Raw genomic sequence first — 21,791 nt, 5'->3', positions numbered from 1 at the left:
TTGCTTCAAATATCATTTAAAAATTGTTATTTGAATATTTACGTAATCAACACACAAACCGGACCTCTCCGACTACACGACGTGGCAGGCACAAACCACCGCAGTTCCGAGAGCGCCGCTGAATGATGGTATCAGTGCCAGGCACGCGAATACTTCAGTCGCCAAATTCAATTCTTGATGGGCCACTTCACAGTTACGAAGAACTGGCCACGAAAACGGTGAACGCAACAAACTGAGCGCGACTACGAATACCCTGTATTTAGCTGGGCAACATACTCTTCGAACTGCTTAGCTATAAATACTATGCACAAGCTCTTTCCTGTTCTTCGACTTTGGCCAGTCCAACTCTTTGTTTTTGAAATTGGGATCAGGAACTTACTAAGAATTAGGCGCACGTAGTTTGAGTTTCCAACACATAGCCAAAGATGTTTCTGAAAATTTATAATGAAATAAATGAAATAGTAGAAGAAACAATAAAAAAGGGTTAAAGTAAGATAACTGGATGAAGATAACCATCTGAAGATAATATAAAATATGCAATAAATAATAATTAAATTAACAATAAACACCCAAGGGTAGCGCAAGGAAATGCCTGTATCGTACGTATACCCTAGTTGAATATACCCGCTTGTTAGCATTTTTTAATGGGTACAAGCTGTGCAAAAATAGAAAAAGAACCGCCATCAAGTTCAAATTATATAATCTTGGGCGCCAGGCCGCTAAACCGGCAAAACTATTCTTGAAATATGTAAATTTCAACTAGATGACGAGATGTCGCTGGGCGCTGGGCCATAAAATATTTTAGCGCTGCGAATAAAATTAGTTGGCAAATGAAATGAAATCGAATCAAGGCATTTCCATTTGATATATTTGGCAAAACGCGTAGCCAGATCTGTAAGCCCAAATACGGACGTCTTCATATCCGTATTGATAATTAGCAAGTGCTCAAATAATTTATGACAATTCAGTGCATTTATAATATTTACGTAGATGAATTTGGTAACAGAAAAAAAAAATAATAATATAAATTGGGGGACAACCAACAAACAACAAAAAAAGAGAAACAAGTTGCCAGTTGGTCACATGAGTCCAATAAAAGCCATAAACAATAACAAAAAGCAAACGAACAGCTTTTGTGGCTGCTGCTGCTGCTGCTGATGCTGATGCTGCTTCTTATGTTTTTTATGGCTTAGAGCCACAATTTTGTTGGGTTCCTGCTACTAAAGCCGCGACGCTTTAAGCCAAACACCAAAAAAACAAAGACAATCAGAAACAAAAAGCACACACAAAATGAAGACGAGTGTCGAGAGCACGTGATGAACTGCCACAGCTCATGTTGGTATTTCTATGCCCCATACCTGAAAGGGTATATTAGTTTTCTGCAAAAGTATGCAACAGCCAGCAAGCGACAGCTGTCCATCTCTTTGAACCCAAAGAAGTAACTGTATTTTTTCAATACCTTTCCCTATTATATCCACAACTCATTTCATAAAGCAGATCCTCGCGCTTTGGTTAATGCACAATTGTATACATAACTTTTAAGCTTCTAAATTTGATAAAGATCGCACTTTGTGCACCGAGTTAATCAGAAAGCAGAGTAGAAAAACCAGAGCCGGAGTATAGAGTATGCAGCTTGCGGCTGCTAGTTAGATTGCTTGTAAGGGTATCTCCTGTTCGGTTTTCTGCGCCTTGTGTACTCTAAGTTGTTTTTATTTTAATATTTTTTACATTTTTTTAATATTTGTATGTGTATCTATTTGACTGTAACGTCTGTAATTAAGCGAGCGGCAGCTCATTTAAATGTAATTTGAAATCTGTCGTGTTTTTTCTTTATTTTCGGCCAGCTGAGGTGACAAATTAAGGCCCCGGCAAGGTCATGTGAGGGGCGTCCATTAGCCATGAAGCAGGCGCCTCTTCACATTGTGCACATCTTGTCTCATTTTCAGACTCTGTGTCTGACTGTCTGTCCGGCTGTCTCTCTGTTTGTTTATTTGTTATTTGATTGGAAAGTTGAGGTTTTATGAGACTTGCTGAGCGCTCTTAAAAAAATGCATAAAATGATGCAAAACATAATTTGAACAAAATGCGGCATTATGCAAAATTATCATAAATACATTGACCTGCATTGATGCCAAATATTTGCCTATGTTGACAATACAAATATTAAAATATGTTCACCTTTTTGTTCGGGTAGTTGTAAGTTTTTATCAGTTTAAAATGTTAAGTCGATCTTTACGACAAGCCTGCTTAACATTATGACGATTTGAACTACTTTTGAACTGCCTTGATAAATTTGTGGAACTAGTTCACAAAATAAGTTCCGATTTCAGTTTATATTTAACAAATTTTCTTGCATACAAATTAAGTCTTGGGGATCTCTATATAATTGTATACAATTAGTAATAACAATATTAAAACACTAGCTAGCACTGATAAATAATTATAATACTATTTAAATGTTAACTTTCCAAAATTATAATAATAATAAACATAAATATTAATTAGATTGGGAAACGTATTCAATAAAATATGCCATATCAGAGCCCGCAGACCAAATATTCTGTGACAAGCTCTTCCAAAACACATGAGGAACTGTTTCTTTTAAGTTTAACTAAAACGCAAAAAAAATAAATAGCTTGGATTTCTACAGAGTTTCCTGACTTTAAATTAAAGCTGAACTGTGCCAAGGCTAAACTATAAATGCAGTCTTATTTTATTTTTTTTATTTTAAATATTTAAAAGGTATTTTGTTTATCTATGTGAATATTAAAACGATGAATTCAAGTTGTGGCCAAAACAAGCTGTTGATTTGTTTCTAAATGAACAGCAAGTTCTGTGCACTTTTTGAAAACCAGATAAATATTTAAGATACGAGTTGAGCTATAGAATAATATATGTAGATGTGCTGCGGCTAGATAGGCTTTTTCTCAGAAATTTGTTTGCTATTCATAGAGGAGTGGAGCTTAATGTAATTGCCTGACGGAGTTGGGCTGTGCCTTTGCCGAATGTTGTAAAATGCACAAACACGTCAAAGCTCTAAACGAATTCGGCTGATTTTAATTAGCCAAATTTACTTTGATGACACCTGGACAAACCCTAATCAATTTTATGATTAACTCTTGCCACTTGCCGCCAATTGTTTGCCCAAGACGTTAGCATTCGATCACTAAGCGAAGTGTTTGAGCTGCCGATTAGCAGATGTCTATGAGGCGCACTCTCAATTATGCCACAGCCACAGCTGTTGGGGGATGTCCAGCTGCAGACTTTATAAAGACATTCAAATTGGATTGGCTGGCTAACGCCCATCAAAAGCCATATGATGAGAAATATGTATATGTAAATACCAGCCAGACATTGCCCAACACTGGCGAGCGAGACCTTTGCCAAGCTTACATCACACAGCAGGAGTAGTTACCAAGTCCAACCCCAGCTCCAGCTTCAGCTTCAGCTTCAGCTCCAGCTACAAAACCCAAGCTTAGACGTTGGCGAATAACTCGTTTGACAGCAATAAATATTTGCCTCTTCACTCAGGTTTTTTGTTGCTGCTGCTGTTGTTGTTGTTGTTGTTGTTGTTGTTGTTGTTGTTTCATCTTCTTCTTCTTTTTTTTTCTTGTGCAAATTACAAAAAAATAATAATAAGCGACACAAAGCGCGTGACTCCTTTCACAAGCCCGAAAAAGTGCACACAAAAGGTGTTAAAATCTGTGCATGTATATGGGCATTAAACTGCAGACATATATATGTGTATGTGTATATATATATATATATATATGTATATAGACGGAAAATATGTGTGCCGACAATATGACTAAAAATTGGCCAAAAATTGACCGCAAAAAAATGAAATGGAAACGAAAACAAAAGCGCGCCCCATGTGATTTTGTGAATTGGCCTGATTTTGCTTTCGTTTGGGTCCGCATGCTGTGTTGTCGAGTGTTGGGCGCATCATTTTTTACTTTCTCCATAGCACAACACACACTCACACACACACACGCACACACATGCGAACAGCTGTCTGTTGTGTGCGTGAGAGCTGTCTAGGCTGTGCCGGCAGCAGCAAAAGCTCACGTCTCTCAGCCAGCTGCACTCTCTGAACGCTTCTCTCTCTCTCTCACTCTCTGTTGTCTTCTCTCTGCTGCTCTATCTACGTCTACCGGTTTATGTGTGGAAGCTCAGAGACGCGCATCCGTTTTGGGCTCGTGTGCTTTGCCTTTTAAGCCCGAGCACCAGCTCAGCCAGCTTTCAGATACGTTTTTGCTGTGCCAGCGTGCAATTGTGGGCTCCGTCTGGCCCAGCTATCCTATAAGCAGTGTGTTTAAGTCTAACATATAAGGTCTTTGGTATCGGTATCGGGTTTTCGGCATTTCGGTTAGTTCGTTGGCGCCGTCGCCCCAGAGTTGCGCCGCGTTCGGTTCCGTTTGAAGCTCATATTGAAATCGATCCCAAAATAGGCTCGTTCTCGCTTTGGTTCTCTCAATGTTGTGCTCCGTATTGCCTGCGTTATGCTAATTACCGAAAGGATTCAAATCGTTGCGTACATTATCGGTTACAATCTCTTTGGCAAGACAACGTCTGACGTTTGTTGAATTTTCTTCAACTTCAACTACTCGAAATTTATCCTCAGCGCACAAGTGTTAATATAACAAAAATTCAAATTCAAATTAAACGCGCCTTCACACACACACACACAACAAACACACAAACATACACACATCATATTTATTGTTTATCAATTTGCAAAACGTGCCAAATATAATTTAATATACCTAATATATTTATTCTGATTAACAAAGAGCTAATAAGTTTATTTATAAATTATTAAGTCGTAATATTAAATACAAACAAACGCGTTGTGTCTATCGCAAAAGACAGGGAGATCCAACTAGAGAGAGAGAGAGAGAAACAGAAAGAGAGAGAGAGAGAGCAGTAGATTGCTTAAAAATGAACAAGCAACGACTGCTACTTAGCTTAATATTATGGTGAGTTCAAAAATTGTTTAAATGATTTTTTAAAGGAAATATAAATAAATAAATAAATCTAATTTTAAAACAGCTTAGCTTTGCATAAACAACATCTCAGAGCAAATGCTTGTATGATTTCTATTTCTCTATAAAAACTCATTTTACAAAAACAAAACTGACAAAAAAGTATCTGATAAACATCCATCCACATATCTATGCACAAATATCTTACTGCCTATCAGCATCATTTAATCCAACCAATATCTTCTATATACACTCATCTACTACCCTGGCATCGTACACATAATTCACCTTGGGCAGAAATTCCTCAGGCATTCCACAAATGCAGCCGCATATGCGGCCTGGCCTTGTTGCGGACCAAGTTCGTTGCCTAAGTCTTTCGTTTAGCTCCTACGCAACTGCTCCATTTTGCATGCAATATGCAAAATTTACATAAAATATCACATTTAAAGCTCATCTGTGCGCCGGCTAAGCCTTGACAAAGTCAATAAACAAATGTCAAGCAGCAGCAACAACAACAAAAACAACAACGAAAAATGTTTAAAAATTTTGTTGAATTTTATGTATTTTGGGCTGTAAAGCACTCGACAAAACTTTTAGCAAGAATTCTACAACAACGCGTCGTCGTAATAAGTGACTTAAGTGTGTCAACTAGACAATGTCAGTGGCTCGGCAGCGACGTCGACGCTAACAGCGGCAGCGGCAGTACAACTTGTGCTTAATTTGCCAGCGTTTTACAAGTTGCTTGGCTGCATTCTGTACGCCGCCGGATGACTAAGCCAAAGAAGTTACATGCAGCCGGCCAAGGCTGCATAGGCCACCCCACAATGTCGTGCAGATCTAGCATATATATATATATTTATCAATATGTTGTGCACCTGCATATATTTCATTGAGATAAGAGTTGCGTAAGAGCCGTGCAAATTGTGCTGCGATTTGCATAGATTTCAGCATTGATTAACAGCAAATCGCGAAAAACTTTCTAATGTTTGCAGCTGGCTGTGAATTGAGCCGTTAATTAAATTTAGGCCGAAGATCTATAAATTAGCTGCACTCTCTCGGGCAAAATTATGTAAACCATGGCAATCAAATTATGTCAATGCGGTTGCCGCTTTGTGTTAACATTAACATAAAAAGAAAACCAAATCGAGGCACACAGAAACAAAAAATCAAGTCATGATTAGGTAATCGTTCCAAAAACTACCTGGCACGACACACAAACATCAAATAGCACCAGTACAACAACAACAACAACAACAACAAATGAACAACAACAACAGCAACAACCTCTAAAAGGTCTTTCGTTGTGTTAACAACTTTTTCTCTTGGGCATCTTCGACAAACGCGTGCAGCGCGAAATGAAAGTGAAACTTTTATTTCTTCAGTTTTGTCAGACGCTCGAAAATTGAGTTTTCATCACAAAGAAATTCAAATTGAGCTCGATTATATGATCGCATGCTGCTCTTTTCCAATAGCCTATAAATAAATGTGATTCAATTAGCATGCTCATGAATATTAAGAAAAAAAAAAAGGTTAAAGAAAAAACAAACAGGTAAGCGAATGAGCTGAGAGGAATTCCAGCTCTGTCTCAATGCAAATTCTAATGCTTTGCATAATTATGCATGCCGTCTCAAGGATTGTCGAGCCGAGCAGCAGTTGGACAGCTGCTGGGCTAGTTGACATGGCTGATAGGCAGCGGATTTGCGCTTCCGTTGGCACGTTTTCAGAGTCTCTTTTAAAAGCACTGCACAAAAAACAAATAACTATGATTAATGATGAGCGCTTGGCTACTTGCAGACAGCTCAGATGCCATGTTATGCTAATGCCCACGAATCTGAAACGCACTCGAAAATTGCCTAAGCAAAATCTGCGTGCGTGTAAGGTCAGCTACATAGATGAGGAATTCGAGATTAGCTAAATTAACGGTTAAGACAACATTTTTCTAGCAGAAGGTAAAAAGGGTACAAATATAATATAATTATTGCTATAAAATAAATAAATAAATTAGTTATATATTATGTTATTATTATATTTATCATTTTTCTCCATTTATTTTTATGTTTAACATTTAACATTATTTACAAAAAAAAGTCAATGCAAGGCAAAACAGAAATGGGAATATTATTCGATTTGTCTACTTGTGGATTGTTTAGTAGTCGTTTATGCTAATAATGATTTATTAAATAAATCAATAAATTACTAAAGTATTAAATATAAATTAATTTATATTCAAATAAACAATTGTTTCAGTCGTTTTTAAAGAAAGCTAAAAAATATCAAATCGGAATATGTAAATGTTCTGAGATCCTTGCGTTCATACATACGAACCGATCGACTCGGCTATTGATGCTGATCAAGAATATAATATATATATATACTTTATGGGGTCGGATATGCTTCCTTCTGCCTGTTACATACATTTGGATTTTGCACAAAAAATACAATATACCCTTCCATTGATTTTTAATGGGTTCAGGGTATAAAATGCAGGAAGAACCAAAGAATCTACTTTATCAAGAACTGCCAAATATGCTTAGAAAAAATGTCTGCTACAATAACCTCAACTTAAAATTCTTGCTGTTAAAAATGAATTAAACTTCCACTTAAGTCAGGAAGCTCTCTCATATCTAGTTTGCTATCGACTAGGAATTGATTAGCAATCAAATGAAGTCAATAATTAGTTGCAAACAGCGCAAGTAAAGCAAACAACTAATAAAAACTCAAAACACCAAAATAAATCGAAAGCCGAAGAGGCTGCGCCAAGAACGGCTTTAAAATCAATTCACAAACGCATAAAAAAATAAAATAAAATTAACTCAATTAAGCGAACAAACAGCAAAGCGAGTTCAAGGTTAAAATACTTGAATGCCCCCTCGCCGGCTAACTGGAAAAGAAGTTTGCCACAAATTTGTTGTTGTTCAGTTTTATGTTTATTTGAAATGTGAGCTTATAAAGAAATATTATATGGACTGATCTGCCAGTCGAAATGGGATAATTATACTTGGTAATTTAATTTGCAGCTCGTTTGCTTATTTCTCAATCGCTGTCCATTAATCAATTTAGCGTGATATTTTTGTGAAGATAATCATAATCATCATAATTAATTCTACAAATTTCAAGAATCTCAAGAATTGAACAGAAAGTTGAATGGACTTTTGTGTAGGGTATAGGCTGGGAAGAAAACTGTAAAGCTGAACAATTGTCAAAAGACGTATTGTTCCTGAATGCGTTTCCTGGTGCAAAGTGAAAGGCGTTATCAAGTAGCTGACCCTGAGCCAACTGAAACTGGGCACAGGTTATGAAAATAAATCAAGAAGCCAGCAAGTTCGTTGCCTAAGTCTTTCGTTAAAGGCGACCAACCAGTTTTCAAAACAGAATATATGTTATTATTGTGCTCGAGCACACATTGATATAGTATATGCATATGGTATATAGATCCAACACGCTGGTCCGACCACTATTCAGTCTGTCGGGTCTAACCCAAATAGCATAAAATATGCGCACACACCCAACACACGCACACACTCGCACATATACACACACGCACACAGAAAACAGGCCGCTGCCGAGTTGACGCCCCAAAAAATGTGTGTTATGTTGAGCTGTGTGTGTGTGTGTTTTCTGCTGCCGATCTCTCGCTACATGCAGTTTAGAGTGTTTGCATGGCACTTGGACTGGGTCTCTGACACAATCAGCCACCCGAAAAAAAAGATCAACAGTAAAAACATAAATACAGACAATCTTTATCGAGACACAAAAATCTTGTTTCGCCCAACTGGCAACTGGTTTATTTGGGTTAAAAAGAAATTTAACTGCGATGCGACTTTTGCAGCTGTTGCCTGGTCAGAGATAACGGTACCAGGCCTCTGTAAAGATGAAAGTGAAATTGTTTGCTCTATAGTAAAAACAAAAAAAATACCAAAAAATACACAAAATATGGCAGCAGCGACAGCGACAAAGACGTAATCAACTTCAGGATGAAGTGGACCCCCCCAACAGGCTTGACTGGGCATTTTTTGTTGCTGTTGTTGTTGTTGTTGTTGTTGTAGCTGCTGCTGTTGTTTAACAACAAACAGCACCAAATGGTGGCAAAGGTTTGCCTAGCTCTTCATAAAAACGCCAAGTTTATTTTACAAATTTGTTGTTATTTTGGTTTTTGGTATTTCTTTGAGTTGATTTGTAGTGTTTTACTTCTTCTTTTTGTTTTGGCAGTCTGTGCAACTAGGCTTCCGTCATTTTAAAGCCACCTTGGAACGTCAATTAACGAAAAATGAAACTGTCTGCTGAAGATGCCAGCATCGGGAAGCTGTTGCCCCAAAGTGGAAATGTTGTATTTAAATGTTTGGCTTTCGTTTAACTTCGGCTGGCGCGTAAATTAAGTGGTTTTTGAGTTGCTGCTAAATATGTAACAGCTTTACTATGCTCCTAATATGTGAGACAGACAGCCTTGTTGCATGAAAATATGCAGCGAGGCATATAGCCTATGCGCAGTTGAAGTGAGTCTTTGGTTAGAGCTGAGTAGGAAAACTCAATCCTGTTCCGCTTGTCCTGTGGCAGACATTTATCATAACGTCCCATTCAATAACGTTCAATTCTCCCGCTTCAAATATAAGTATTATTTACAGTAAATAAATTAACATAAGCAATTACAGAAATATGTAAGACTCAAAACTCTTAAGAATATATCCATAAAGCGCAGTATTTGGCGACCTTTCCATATTATAATTATTTGTTTGGCTGGACCGCGAGGTCCACAATTATGATATTTATTTTTCTTGTATTAAAATCTAAATTATATAAAATTAAAATAGTTGTGTACCAGGCAGTTATTTTCGTACCAGGAAATAATATTGGGATCAATGGATATGTCGAGATCATGCAAGAATTGCGACCATCCCGCATATTGGTAGATCCCTTGGCGTCTCCTAGATCTATTTGTACTTTAAAGTATTGAGTAAACAAATAAATCAATTATAGGGTGTGCCTTAGGTGCTAAAGTTTCTTAAAATTATTCATGCATATTTATTTAAACTTATATTTACATTTAAATATATATATACATATATATATATACGTATTAAGCTTATGACAGCTGCATTCCAGCATAACAAAATATGATCTGTCAGCTTTAATGCGCAACTCTTTTCTCTTTTTCACATTTCACCACCAAAAAAAAAAATTTGTCAAAACTGCTCAGCCTCGAACTGAGTTTTCACAAAAGGTGCGTCAATAATTGAAGACACTTTGTTTTTACGAATGTGCGCATGTTTTCGAATAAACTCAGCGATTACAAGTACTTAAATGTTGTCACTCGAGTGCGCCAGTTTTTGGAGCAGACAACAAATTTCAATGCTGAGCAGCACTTGGGCCACTCGGGCCACTCGGGCCACTTGCACAACAGCGAAATGGTGAAGAGGCGACCTTGATGCGCGGCAGACAGCAATCAGCTGTGGCATATTGAGCACTTCTCTGTGGTATCCATAAATTTCACATAAAATTGTAGTGCTCGCAGTGCCATTAGCATGCAGCACAGTGTTTAGGCCAAAAAAAAAAAAAACAAAAAATACAAAACCGAAACCGAAACAGAAACAGGCCAACAAAGTGGACGGGCCAAGTTGAGAGCTATTGCTGTGGCGGCCGCCTGTTGCCTACCAATATCCAAGCTGTATGCACTTTCGCAATGAAAACGAAAGTTATATGTGACGTCGTCTGTGTGTGCGTCTATGTGTGTGTGTGTGTGTGTGTGTGTGCGTAAGGCAGGCGCGTGACTTTGCCAACAGATTCACAGTCTCTGGCCAAATGAGCACACACTTGTGTGCATAGAATTATGATCTTCACGCCAGTTGGCTTCGCTTTGCATTTGAGCGGATCAGCAATAAAAATAATACAAATAAAACAACATTTGCAACTCTTGGCAATGTAACAAATAGTTTGAAACCGCATTCGATGAACGGGCACTCGAATTGCATCACATGTGGATATGCATTATAATCATGTGTATGCAGGCCACTGTCATAATTTGTTTTCCATTTCATTTGCATGTTAATGAGGCGCACTTGAAACTTTACCGTTGTATACCCTTACAGGGGGTACAATAGTTATGTCATGACGTGTGTAACCAATAGCAGGTGATCACAGTATAAGGAGGACAAGGCTACGATATAGCCTTTTCCTGTTGTCCATGTTTCTACTTCCATCTTAGCTTTAGAGCCGATCTTATAAAACTAAGCAAACATCACCATTTTTTTTGTCCTATATAACTATATAGAAAGTATCGGTATCACATATCTAGCTATACTTACAAAAGAGTATTTAAAGTATCGGCGTGCTAAAGAAAGCCATTCTGTCTTGTTTTCTTTGCGGTTTGCGTTGAGTTTCCTACAGCAACTAGAAGCGTCTGCTGAGCACATGACCATAATCAGGCACAGCCTTAAAGTACAGGTACAGCTTGTTGTTGTTGGTGTTGCATCTGTATTTTTGTTGTTTTGTTGTTTTGTTTCTTAAGCTGGCTTATTGTGTAATGGCAGCCAAGAAACTCACTTGTAACACAAAAAACAATAAAAAACAACAACAACAACAACAAGTCGTGAAAAGAGTCTTGTGACTTGCTGTGTGTCTGTGTGTGTGTATGTTGTTTTTTATGCTGTAAAGAAAACATGTTTGTATTTTGTTGTTGTCGTTGTTGTGGTTGTTGTTTGCTGCCTGTGTTGGTGGTAGGAAATCATGTGCAAAGTCATATGACGCTCCGGCTACGTGCTTTGGAGTAATTGCAGCGAGTCATGGCTTATGGATGCCAATGAGAGAGTGTTGGCCATGTTTGGGTGTGTGTGCTCCGCTGTTGTAGTTGTTGTTGTTGTTGTTGTTGCTGTTGTTGTTGCTGGCAGTCATGTGGCTACAGGCTGATGCAAGCGCATTCCCGCATATTTGGCCAGGCAGCATTTGCTGTTGATAATGAAAACGACGCCTCTAGTTAGCCAGGCCAGCGGCCTGCACGCCTCAAAACTCCCAACTGTTTGCATGACTAATGTGAATACCAATGCGCCCACTCACAAACTTAGACAGACCTGAAGCGAACCGCTTCCGCTTACGTTAAGTTTAATAGCGGCGCCCCTAGGGCGCGCATAACGTAATCGCTAATTAGCTATAAGCCTGCTGCTGCAGAGTAAAAACTGCTTGAGAATTACAAGAGCACGCTGTGGCTGCTAGCCGTTTAAATAGCGCACTCAGCCAGCTTCATTCGAGAGCATTTGAGCGATTCAAAACTTCAGCAGACATAAGAAATAATCTGTATGGCTTACAGCAGGATAACAAAAATCTATAAATCTCACAGCAGTTACAGTGCTCAGGGAAAATGAAACGGGTGTGCACTTGAACTGCTTGAGAATTATTAATCAAAGAAAGCAGGTATCGGCTTAGAGGGTTGTTTGCTTGAATTATGTTCTTATTGGGCCATATGTCAAAACTTAATAGTGTTATACATATATATATACATAGCAGCTGTGCATAAATACAGACAAGTTTTCTTACAATTAATATTACTGCTGCGGCTTCTTACAGCTTTCGATGCCTGTCCAGCTCAGCAAACATGCAATTGCTAGCCTCGTAAAACCTTTTAGTTATTGGCACCATATTCAGTTAACATTTGGGTTTCAACATGACCATTAATTATTTTTCATTTCTATAGTTTTTATAGCTTTAGTCCATTTACACATTTGCAAAACATTTGCCACGCCCATTTATCATTTTGTTAGGGCCTGCGTTTTTGCAGTTGTGCCTATTTTTTGCAATTGTTTATGCCCGCTTTAAAGGTATTGCCATTGTTTTTGTTTTGGGTTATTGCTGTTGCTGTTGCATGATAGTTGCCAACTGGCGCCAAGTTTGTTGCCTAAGTCTTTTGTATGTGTTGCGCAAAAGGTTCGCTAGGGAAACGAACAACTGTTAGCTGCCACCATTGCCTTACACAAGTTCCGTTGTTCCCGCTTGGCTCATGATATTTATATATTTATTATTTTCTTATAAATATTCGCAATTAATTCGTGATTAAATTTGCGGCTACCGAACTATCAACACTTGCAAATGAAGCATAAATTGTCTAACTGAATTTAATTAATTTTGTTTATGTATATGTGAGATGCAAACATAGTTGGCCCAGACACAATACGTTAAGATTGCACAACATTCGTTAAGTGTGCTAACAATAACGCAATTAGCCATAATATATTATTAACTCAATCCAAACAAATGATGACGCTGCTGAAGCTGATGCTGATGCTGTGTGCTGCTTATGCAATTGTTGACTATCCGCATGCAATTAATATTATTCACAACTCAACTTATATTGTGTGGAAGAACAAGGCACGCGTTCAAACACATTGTAAATAGAACTTGAGTACTCGTTGGGGATAATCTTCCGTAGGAGTTGGGTGCAATAAAGAATCACTTGACTTGTTTGACTTGTTACGCGGGCCATTTGGTATTTGAGAAACTCACGTGTTTTTCTAATTGCCAGCGCGACTGCGTGATTGAAAGACGAACTGAGCTTTTGTAAAAATGCAAAAACAAAATGCAAATATGCTGCTCATTTGAACTTCAAGTCAATACACTTGCAGAAATGTCAATTAAAGAAATGTGTTCAATATTAAAAATGTGTGCAATTTATTAAAATATGTCCCAAACTGAACTCGGTTTTTGGATCAGTTAACTCGTTATCATCGGCCATTTGGAGCTGTATCATATTTCTTTCAATGAGCTCGATTTTTTTCTTAACATTTCAATTGAAATTTGAGCACTGCATCCGCTTGGCAATCCGGTCACATGATGTATTCAAAAGTCATCAATATATTTAACTTTTTAAATAAATATAAAATATGATAAGTAATACGAGCTGTAGTTTAAAAAGTTCAAGCGCCTTCACTGTGGCCCGATGACGAAATCCTTTAACAGAAATTCCCGCTATAAATATAAAATGTTGCAAGATGCAAAAAAAAACCCAAGTTTAGCTGATAATACATAGCTTGGGTTCCGTTTGCCTAGCGATGGCAAAACAAACACACAAAATACTTTCATTTTTCAACAATTTATGGCGCAGCTCTCAATCGGTTTATTTAATTATCAAATAAGTTGTGCTCACAATTTATAAAAAAAAAAAAAAACTAACAACGGTGTCATAAGCGCCAGCAAAATGTTAAATAACGCATACGCCGCGTATGATGCGCATTTCTATTTGCCTAAGCACAGCTGCTGCGACTGCTCTTTGTTGTTGTTGTAGTTGTAGTAGTTGTTGTTGTAGTTGTTGTGGTTGTTGTAGTTGTTGTAGTTGATTGGAGCCATCAAAGTCAGGTGTGACACAGTTTTTGGCATACTTAAATTTCAAATACCCCATCACCCGCTGCACACACACACACACACACACACACACACACACACACACACACAGATAAAACAAATAAATACAAGCATAAAACAAATGTTCAGCGACACGTCTGTCGCCCTGTCGCTGTCTGTTTGTTTTTACTGTAGCTTTCGCTTTCAGCTAATGCGACGTGACTGCCTTTACGTTGTTATCCATTTGTTTGCTCATGTTCTGCGCCAATGCAGCAAGTATACATATACATATATACATATATATACATAAGTATAAAGAAATAAACAAAAAATAAAGTGCTGTTCGTGCTGTGCAAAATATTTTGTGCCAATTGCATTGGCTCAGGCAGCTGATTCAGCCATCGAAATTGGCGTAGGAATTACATAAAGCAACATTTTCGTGGCAATTGGCTTCATTCGATTTCTGGCATTTCTTTTAACAAGAATTGTGTTGCGTATTGCAGCCTAACGAAACTTTTTAATAAATACATGAACAGCAATCGCGGATCTTAGAAGTATCTGTTGAATCATGAAAGGCGCTAAGTGTAAAAACAAACAAGTTAGTCACCGAAATGCCAGCGAGTATTTAAATTTTTGGATGAATAATATTTTAATGAAATAAAACACACATAGCCTGCAGTCGAATAATAGCACTTCTGCTCAAATATGCACCAAAATTTCGCTAATTATTTGGAGTGCCGCAAAACGAAAGACTGAGGAAACAAACTTGCTCTGTGTACACACAAGCCAGCACTCTTAGCCGCAAACGAGATTAACTCTAAAGAAATCAACCTTGAATACACTGTCTAAATGTACAACAGATTTAACGAAAACAAAAGCAACAATAACAAAAATGTGTACACAAAAACTAATTAAAGCGCACGGCATACTTGAGGAAAACCAGAAAACAAACGAAAACGATAACGAATACGAATATAATAATTATAATGCCTAATCTTATTATACGGAGCCACGTATCGAGCGGTAAACGTCATAATGCTCATTATTGTTAATGTGCCGGATAAGTAGATTGTAGAGGAAGTGCGTCATTTAACAATGGATAGATGGGCATATGAATGAGCTCATTAGGCGCTACGATTGACAGCTCCTCGGTTGAGTGGGACGCCCACAATAGGTTGCAATTTTGAACATTGCACAATTTAGCGTAGAAATCCGCTCAAGCATGTCGAATTGCCAAATTGATGTTTGTCACAACAAAAGACCAGCAAAATGCCAAGAAAAAAATTAAAACAAAAGCTTCAATATTAATGTCAAAGACAACAACAGAAACCGCAACACGTGAGGCAGCCGAAAAAAAAAGAAACTATTGAGAATAACCTAATGACATACACAATAAAAATAAATAAAATAATAATAATAGCTACCATGGCAAATGCTCGTTTACTCGTTTCTCGTTGACTGATCAGCCTTATTCTTTGGGGCAGTCCCAGAGTCGCAGCATTCATTCATAATTTGAAATTGATGAGATTGAGGGCTAAACTGCATCCGGTTGGGCTGAGATGTTCAATCTTTAGTTATTCGCTTCATGCATGCTGCTTGGCTAATTGGCCATGTGAGCAAACGGTGTCGATGTGAAAAGCTGCGCTCAATTAAAAAAGCTGGGAAATACAGTTGGAAAATGCCAGTTTAGCGATGTGAAGGCATCATAACGGGGCTAGCCTGAAATTAATAGCTCGTGTGGCAGCAGATGTTCGATTAAAATTGAATGACTCAAACGTGTTGCATATATTGCAGAAAGTCGAATAAATTTTAGAAGCGTAATTCCCTCCGAAATTTCTTAAGATGGTTCATTAAAATACATTTCCTGCAAACCTGTTAACTTAACATTGAGCTTACATGTTAATTACAGCGAGCACCAATTATTTTGTTTGTATTGGCAACTCCTTTCGTACATTCAATAGTTATGTTATCGCTGGTCGATTAAAAGAAATTTCAGGTAGTCAAGTTTGGCCACACTTACAAAGAAAATGGCGTCTTTGCAAAGCGAGGCTTTCCAATAGGAAGAAAAGTTAGCGTAAAAGTGAATTTGAATGCTTTCCAATTAAAAACAATGTAACTAATCAGCCTTAATTCTCTTGCACTTACAGGTGCCTTTGCGCTCCCAGCTTCTCGCTACGCATACCGGAGGATCTCGAGAATAGCGCCATCAATGCGCTGCGCTCGGAACGTGCACGATCTGTACAGCCCTGCGGCCAGGTTGGTGAAGCCAGCGCCGCCGATGATTATGATGTTTGCCCGCCGAGCAAGTACCGCCAGCCCACCGCCGAGTGTAACAATGTGTCGCATCGCAAGTGGGGCGCACGTGGCGATGTCTTCCAGCGTCTACTTCAAACGGACTATGCCGATGGCGTTAGCCAGCCACGCAGCTCGCGTGGCACACACGCCCTGCCCGACGCCGAGCTGGTGATCGAGCAGTTGCAGCGTCATGTGGAGAGCGAGCTGCGCCACGATCACATTACTGCCATGCTACCAGCCTGGGGCCAGCTGCTGGCCAACGATCTGTACGAGGTGGGCCAGCTGCCCATCAGCGGCAAGTGCTGTCAGCGTGAGGCCGGCGGCATCAAGGATCCCAGCGAGCTGCAGCAGTGCTTTGTGCGCGCCGGTGCCGACTGCAAGGAGTACAAACGCTCTGCTCCCGGTTTTGATGCGGAGGTGTGCCAGAAACGTAAGTGCCTTCCACTAAACACATCCTTTACCATTTGATAACCCACATTTTTCGTCTCATTCAACAGATGTGCGCGAGCAGATGAACATTGCATCTGCTTATATTGATGGTTCCGGCTTGTATGGCTCAACCCGCCATGAATTCGACCAGCTGCGTACATATATCAGCGGCGGTGTCAAGGTTGAGTCCTGTCGCTATTGTCAAGTGTCTGGTGCGACGGGTGCATTGCATCGTGCCCTGCTGCAGCAGCACAACAACATTGGTGAGCAGTTGGCGCACATCAATCCGGACTGGTCCGAGGAGGATGTCTTCCTGGAGTCTAGGCGCATTATAACCGCGACCATACAGCATATTACCTACAACGAATTCTTGCCATTGGTATTGGGTCAAGAGACAACGGCAAAGGAATCGCTAAGACTGACCGCCGAGAAGCATTCCTCCAACTACTCCAGCTCCATACGCGCTGGCATTTACAATGAGTTTGCGACCAGCGCCATGCCCGCCTTCTGGAGCATGTATCCACCTGAGATGCTTTCCCAAAAGAGTTCCGCCCATGAGCTGCTCTCGATTGCAGCGCTGCAAAAGTCTCTGGTGCCCAGTCAGACAAACGATGAGGGCTGGTCCGAGCTGGCGCTGGCCGTGCATCGTGGACGCGATCACGGCATTGCCTCCTACGTGCATGCCCTGGACATTTGCGCACGTCGTTTCGACCAGAACGGCGCTGCAGCCAATGTGACCTTCGATAATCTGGCACAGCTCACCAACATTCCCGACGAGCATGTGACCAGTTTGCGTGACATCTATCAGTGAGTTTTCCTTTCATAATTAGCGAATCGCGCAGCTAATCCTTGCTCTTACAGAAACGCTGAGGATATTGATTTGCTGGTGGGCGCCATGCTGGAGGATCCCGCGGTGGGCGCTCTTTTTGGACCCACCATCACCTGTCTGCTAACCACACAGTTTGAGTTGCTGAAGCAAACCGATCGCTTCTGGTATGAGAACGAGATACCGCCCTCATCCTTCAGTCTGGAACAGCTGAAGAGCATACGCCAAACAACGCTGTCGGGTCTGCTTTGCGGCTCGCATCAGGTCAACACAGCCCAGTCCAAGGCTTTCATACGCGAAGATAACTATCTGTAAGTGCATGCAACATATGCTTCAGCTTCAGCTCTAACACATCCTCCCTAGAAACTCCGTTTTGGACTGCACACAGCTGCCCAAGTTTGATTTGCGACCCTGGAAAGTGAATGCCGAGGAGGAGATACACTTGGAGCACGTCGAAGTGGAGCCCGACACCAAGGAGGCCATTAAAGAGCTTAGCCCCGAGCTGATCGAGGCGGCTGTAGAGCGTGCCAAGCAGGAACTGGAAGAGCGCAAGCGTTTCGAATACGAAGTGTGGCGTGCACGTAAGTAGAGTCGACATATGCCAGTTATAAGAACGTTTCTTAACATTTCTCCATCTTTGCAGAGGGCGGCATTAGCGCACGCTCGCCCGATGGCACCGCTGCTTCCTTCAGCAAGGCCAACTTGGCTGCGCTGAGCCTGGCCAATTCGTCGCTTATTTTTGAGCTAGCTTCCAATGAGATTGTCAAGTCGCTCAATAGCATTACGCGTCGCAAGCGTCAGATCTTCAATCCCAATCAGAATGCCTTCAATCGCAACGAGCTGACTGATACGCTGCAAACCGTGGACATTAGCGCTTTGATTGGTGGCAATCAGCAGCCGCTGGAGCAATGCCCGGAGCCAACACAGCAATGTGATGCCAATTCGCCATTCCGCACGCTCTCCGGACGTTGCAATAATCTGCGCAATCCGAACTGGGGCAAATCGTTGACCACCTTCTCGCGTCTATTGCCCGCCCAGTATGAGGACGGTATCTCGGCACCGAGGGTAACTGGCGTCACTGGAACACCGCTGCCCAATCCGCGCACCATTTCGACTACAATTCATCCGGATATATCCAATTTGCACACACGCTACTCGCTGATGGTGATGCAGTTTGCACAGTTTGTGGATCACGATTTGACATTGACGCCCATTCACAAGGGTTTCCATGAGTCCATACCCAGCTGTCGGCCCTGCAACTCACGCCAGACCGTGCATCCCGAGTGCAACCCGTTCCCGGTGCCCGCGGGCGATTTCTTCTATCCCGAGGTGAATGTCACGAGCGGCGATCGTTTGTGCTTCCCCTCGATGAGATCGCTGCCAGGCCAGCAGTCGCTTGGCCCGCGTGACCAGATCAATCAGAACACTCACTTCCTGGATGCCTCGATGGTGTACGGCGAGAACGTCTGCCTGTCGAATAAGCTCCGTGGCTTCTCGGGCCGTATGAACAGCACTGTGCATCCTGTGCGCGGCAAGGAGCTGCTGCCGTTGAGTGCTACCCATCCCGAGTGCAAATCTCGCAACGGACTCTGCTTTATTGCTGGCGATGATCGCGCCTCCGAGCAGCCAGGCTTGACTGCTATTCACACGGCCTTCCTGCGCGAACACAATCGTTTGGTTGAGGGTCTGCGCGGTGTCAATCCCCACTGGAATGGCGAGCAGCTGTATCATCATGCCCGTCGCATTGTCAGCGCCCAGGTGCAGCATACCGTCTTCAATGAGTTCCTGCCCCGCATTCTCAGCTGGAACGCTGTCAATTTGTATGGCCTGAAGTTGCTGCCACAGGGCTACTACAAGGACTACAATCCGTCCTGCAGTCCAATTGTGTTCAATGAATTCGCTGCCGCTGCCTTCCGCATTGGTCACTCGCTGCTGCGTCCACATATTCCACGGCTGAGCATTCAGCATCAGCCCGTGGATCCTCCACTGCTGCTGCGCGATGGCTTCTTCCGCATGGATGTGCTGCTCCAGCCTGGTATTATTGATGAGATACTTCGTGGTCTGGTGGCTACGCCCATGGAAACTCTAGATCAGTTCATCACGGGCGAGGTGACGAATCATTTGTTTGAGGATCGTAAGATACCCTTCTCCGGCATTGATCTGATTGCTCTTAACATCCAGCGTGGTAAGTTAATGGCTTTTAACCCACTTAGATGTCCGCCTCTAATGTCCTGCTTATCGTTTACAGCTCGTGATCATGGCATTCCTTCGTACAACAACTACCGCGCTCTGTGCAACCTAAAGCGTGCCAGCACCTGGAGCGATCTGAGCCGCGAAATACCCACCGAAGTAATTAATCGCTTCCAAAAGGTCTATGCCAGCGTTGACGACATTGATCTATTCCCCGGCGCCATGACGGAGCGTCCGCTACAGGGTGGCCTCGTCGGACCAACGCTGGCCTGCATCATTGGCATTCAGTTCAGGCAGCTGCGTAAATGCGATCGCTTCTGGTATGAAAATCAGAATCCCGAGGTTAAATTCACCGAGGCTCAGCTGGCTGAGTTGCGCAAGGTAACACTCGCCAAGATTGTCTGTGAGAATCTGGAGATTCAGGGTGATATGCAGCGTGCTGCCTTCGATTTGCCCAGCAACTTCCTGTAAGCCGCACAGTAAATACTCCTTTGATAGCCAATGCTAATTCCATTGTTCCCACAGTAATCCTCGTGTGCCCTGCCAGTCCATGCCACAAATCGATTTGAATGCCTGGCGCGAGAATGTTCAGGGCTGCCAAATTGGCAATCGCAATGTGCGCGTTGGCGAATCTGCCTTCCCGTCGCCCTGCACCAGTTGCGTGTGCTCCGCCGAAGGCGTAAGTTATACAAATAACCTACACAACAGAGTATCAGCTAAATATTAGCCCTCTCTCTCTCTCTCTCGATTACAGCCCCAGTGCGCTTCATTGCGCATCACCGACTGCGGCCAGCTGATTCGCCAGTGGCCCAAGGAGGCCATTTTGCGGGATGAGGTGTGCAACTCGCAGTGCGGCATCTATTTGACCGGCCAGCAGGCAGCAGGTTTCAGTCCACAGCAGCGTCAGGGTCATGCTCCCTCGCGTGTCACTCGCTCGCGCAATCAGAACCTATTCAAGTTTCCTGACTTGACGCCGTTCATCGCATCCCTGTAGAAAGGGCAACCCGAGAAAGCAGGCTTTCGTACATGTTTTGTAAATAACTATTGCGTTCTTTACATTAGTAACTTTTTTTGTTCGCTTATCTGAAGACTTTTCCAATGCATCTACCCCTAAACTATACTTACTCTAACTGTTCTATGCGGCATTAACTCGTAGTGCCCATCAAACTAGGAAGAAACCAACAAATTGCATTACTCGCGTATCTTCGCGGATGAAAATTCTTGTTTCGGCACCACCAAAATAAGTGATTCTATTGTTAGTTAAGCGACAACTAATTAATTAGCATTTTTATATATGTATGTAATGTATTTTTTACCTAAAACCCTATGAATGTCAATTATATGTACCTAATAAACAAACAATTAAAACAATATATTTAAATGACTATCAATTTCAACCGTCTCTATTCGTTGCTTTCCTGTTAGTTTAGCAACAACGAATTACAACTGAAAATGGCTGGGAACAAATATAAATTTCAACGAAAAAGGTAAACAGCCATATTACCAGGCGAACAGAAATCACAGTAGGTGTCTATTTGATTTTAAGCAGCGACATTTTTTCTTCAAGCAAGCAGCGACATTTTTTCTTCAAGCAAGCAGCGAATTCACAAATCTACACAATGCAATATGTATACAGACGAAGTAATAGGCGAACAGAATGTAAAGCAAGTTGACATGTTAAAAATAATAGTTATGGCAGCGGGGGCTGCGGGGACAAACGTCGGGCACTGTTTGAGTAGGCCGCC

The 21,791-nt window shown here is 41.2% G+C and overlaps 1 protein-coding gene across 2 annotated transcripts; it reads left to right on the top strand.

The window, feature by feature from the left end:
* The first annotated feature begins 4,250 nt into the window (after positions 1 to 4,250).
* On the top strand, positions 4,251 to 21,417 carry LOC6629031 (heme peroxidase 2). Of its 2 annotated transcripts, none has more exons than XM_002052772.4 (9): positions 4,251 to 4,979; positions 16,454 to 17,031; positions 17,099 to 17,837; positions 17,892 to 18,167; positions 18,220 to 18,437; positions 18,500 to 20,041; positions 20,105 to 20,513; positions 20,572 to 20,725; positions 20,801 to 21,417. In XM_002052772.4, exons 1-9 carry the CDS (start codon positions 4,942 to 4,944, stop codon positions 21,038 to 21,040), a joined length of 4,194 nt encoding a protein of 1,397 aa, XP_002052808.1. In that variant the 5' UTR covers positions 4,251 to 4,941; the 3' UTR covers positions 21,041 to 21,417. The 2 variants fall into 2 exon arrangements, with proteins under 2 accessions (XP_002052808.1, XP_015028544.1); XM_015173058.3 differs by lacking the exon at positions 4,251 to 4,979 and adding an exon at positions 16,306 to 16,374.
* The last annotated feature ends 374 nt before the right edge of the window (positions 21,418 to 21,791 follow it).

Source organism: Drosophila virilis, chromosome 4 (genome assembly GCF_030788295.1).
Source record: "Drosophila virilis strain 15010-1051.87 chromosome 4, Dvir_AGI_RSII-ME, whole genome shotgun sequence".
NCBI lineage: Eukaryota > Metazoa > Arthropoda > Insecta > Diptera > Drosophilidae > Drosophila > Drosophila virilis.
The sequence above is the reverse complement of the archived record's forward strand: the minus strand, read 5'-3'. Positions and strand labels throughout refer to the sequence as shown.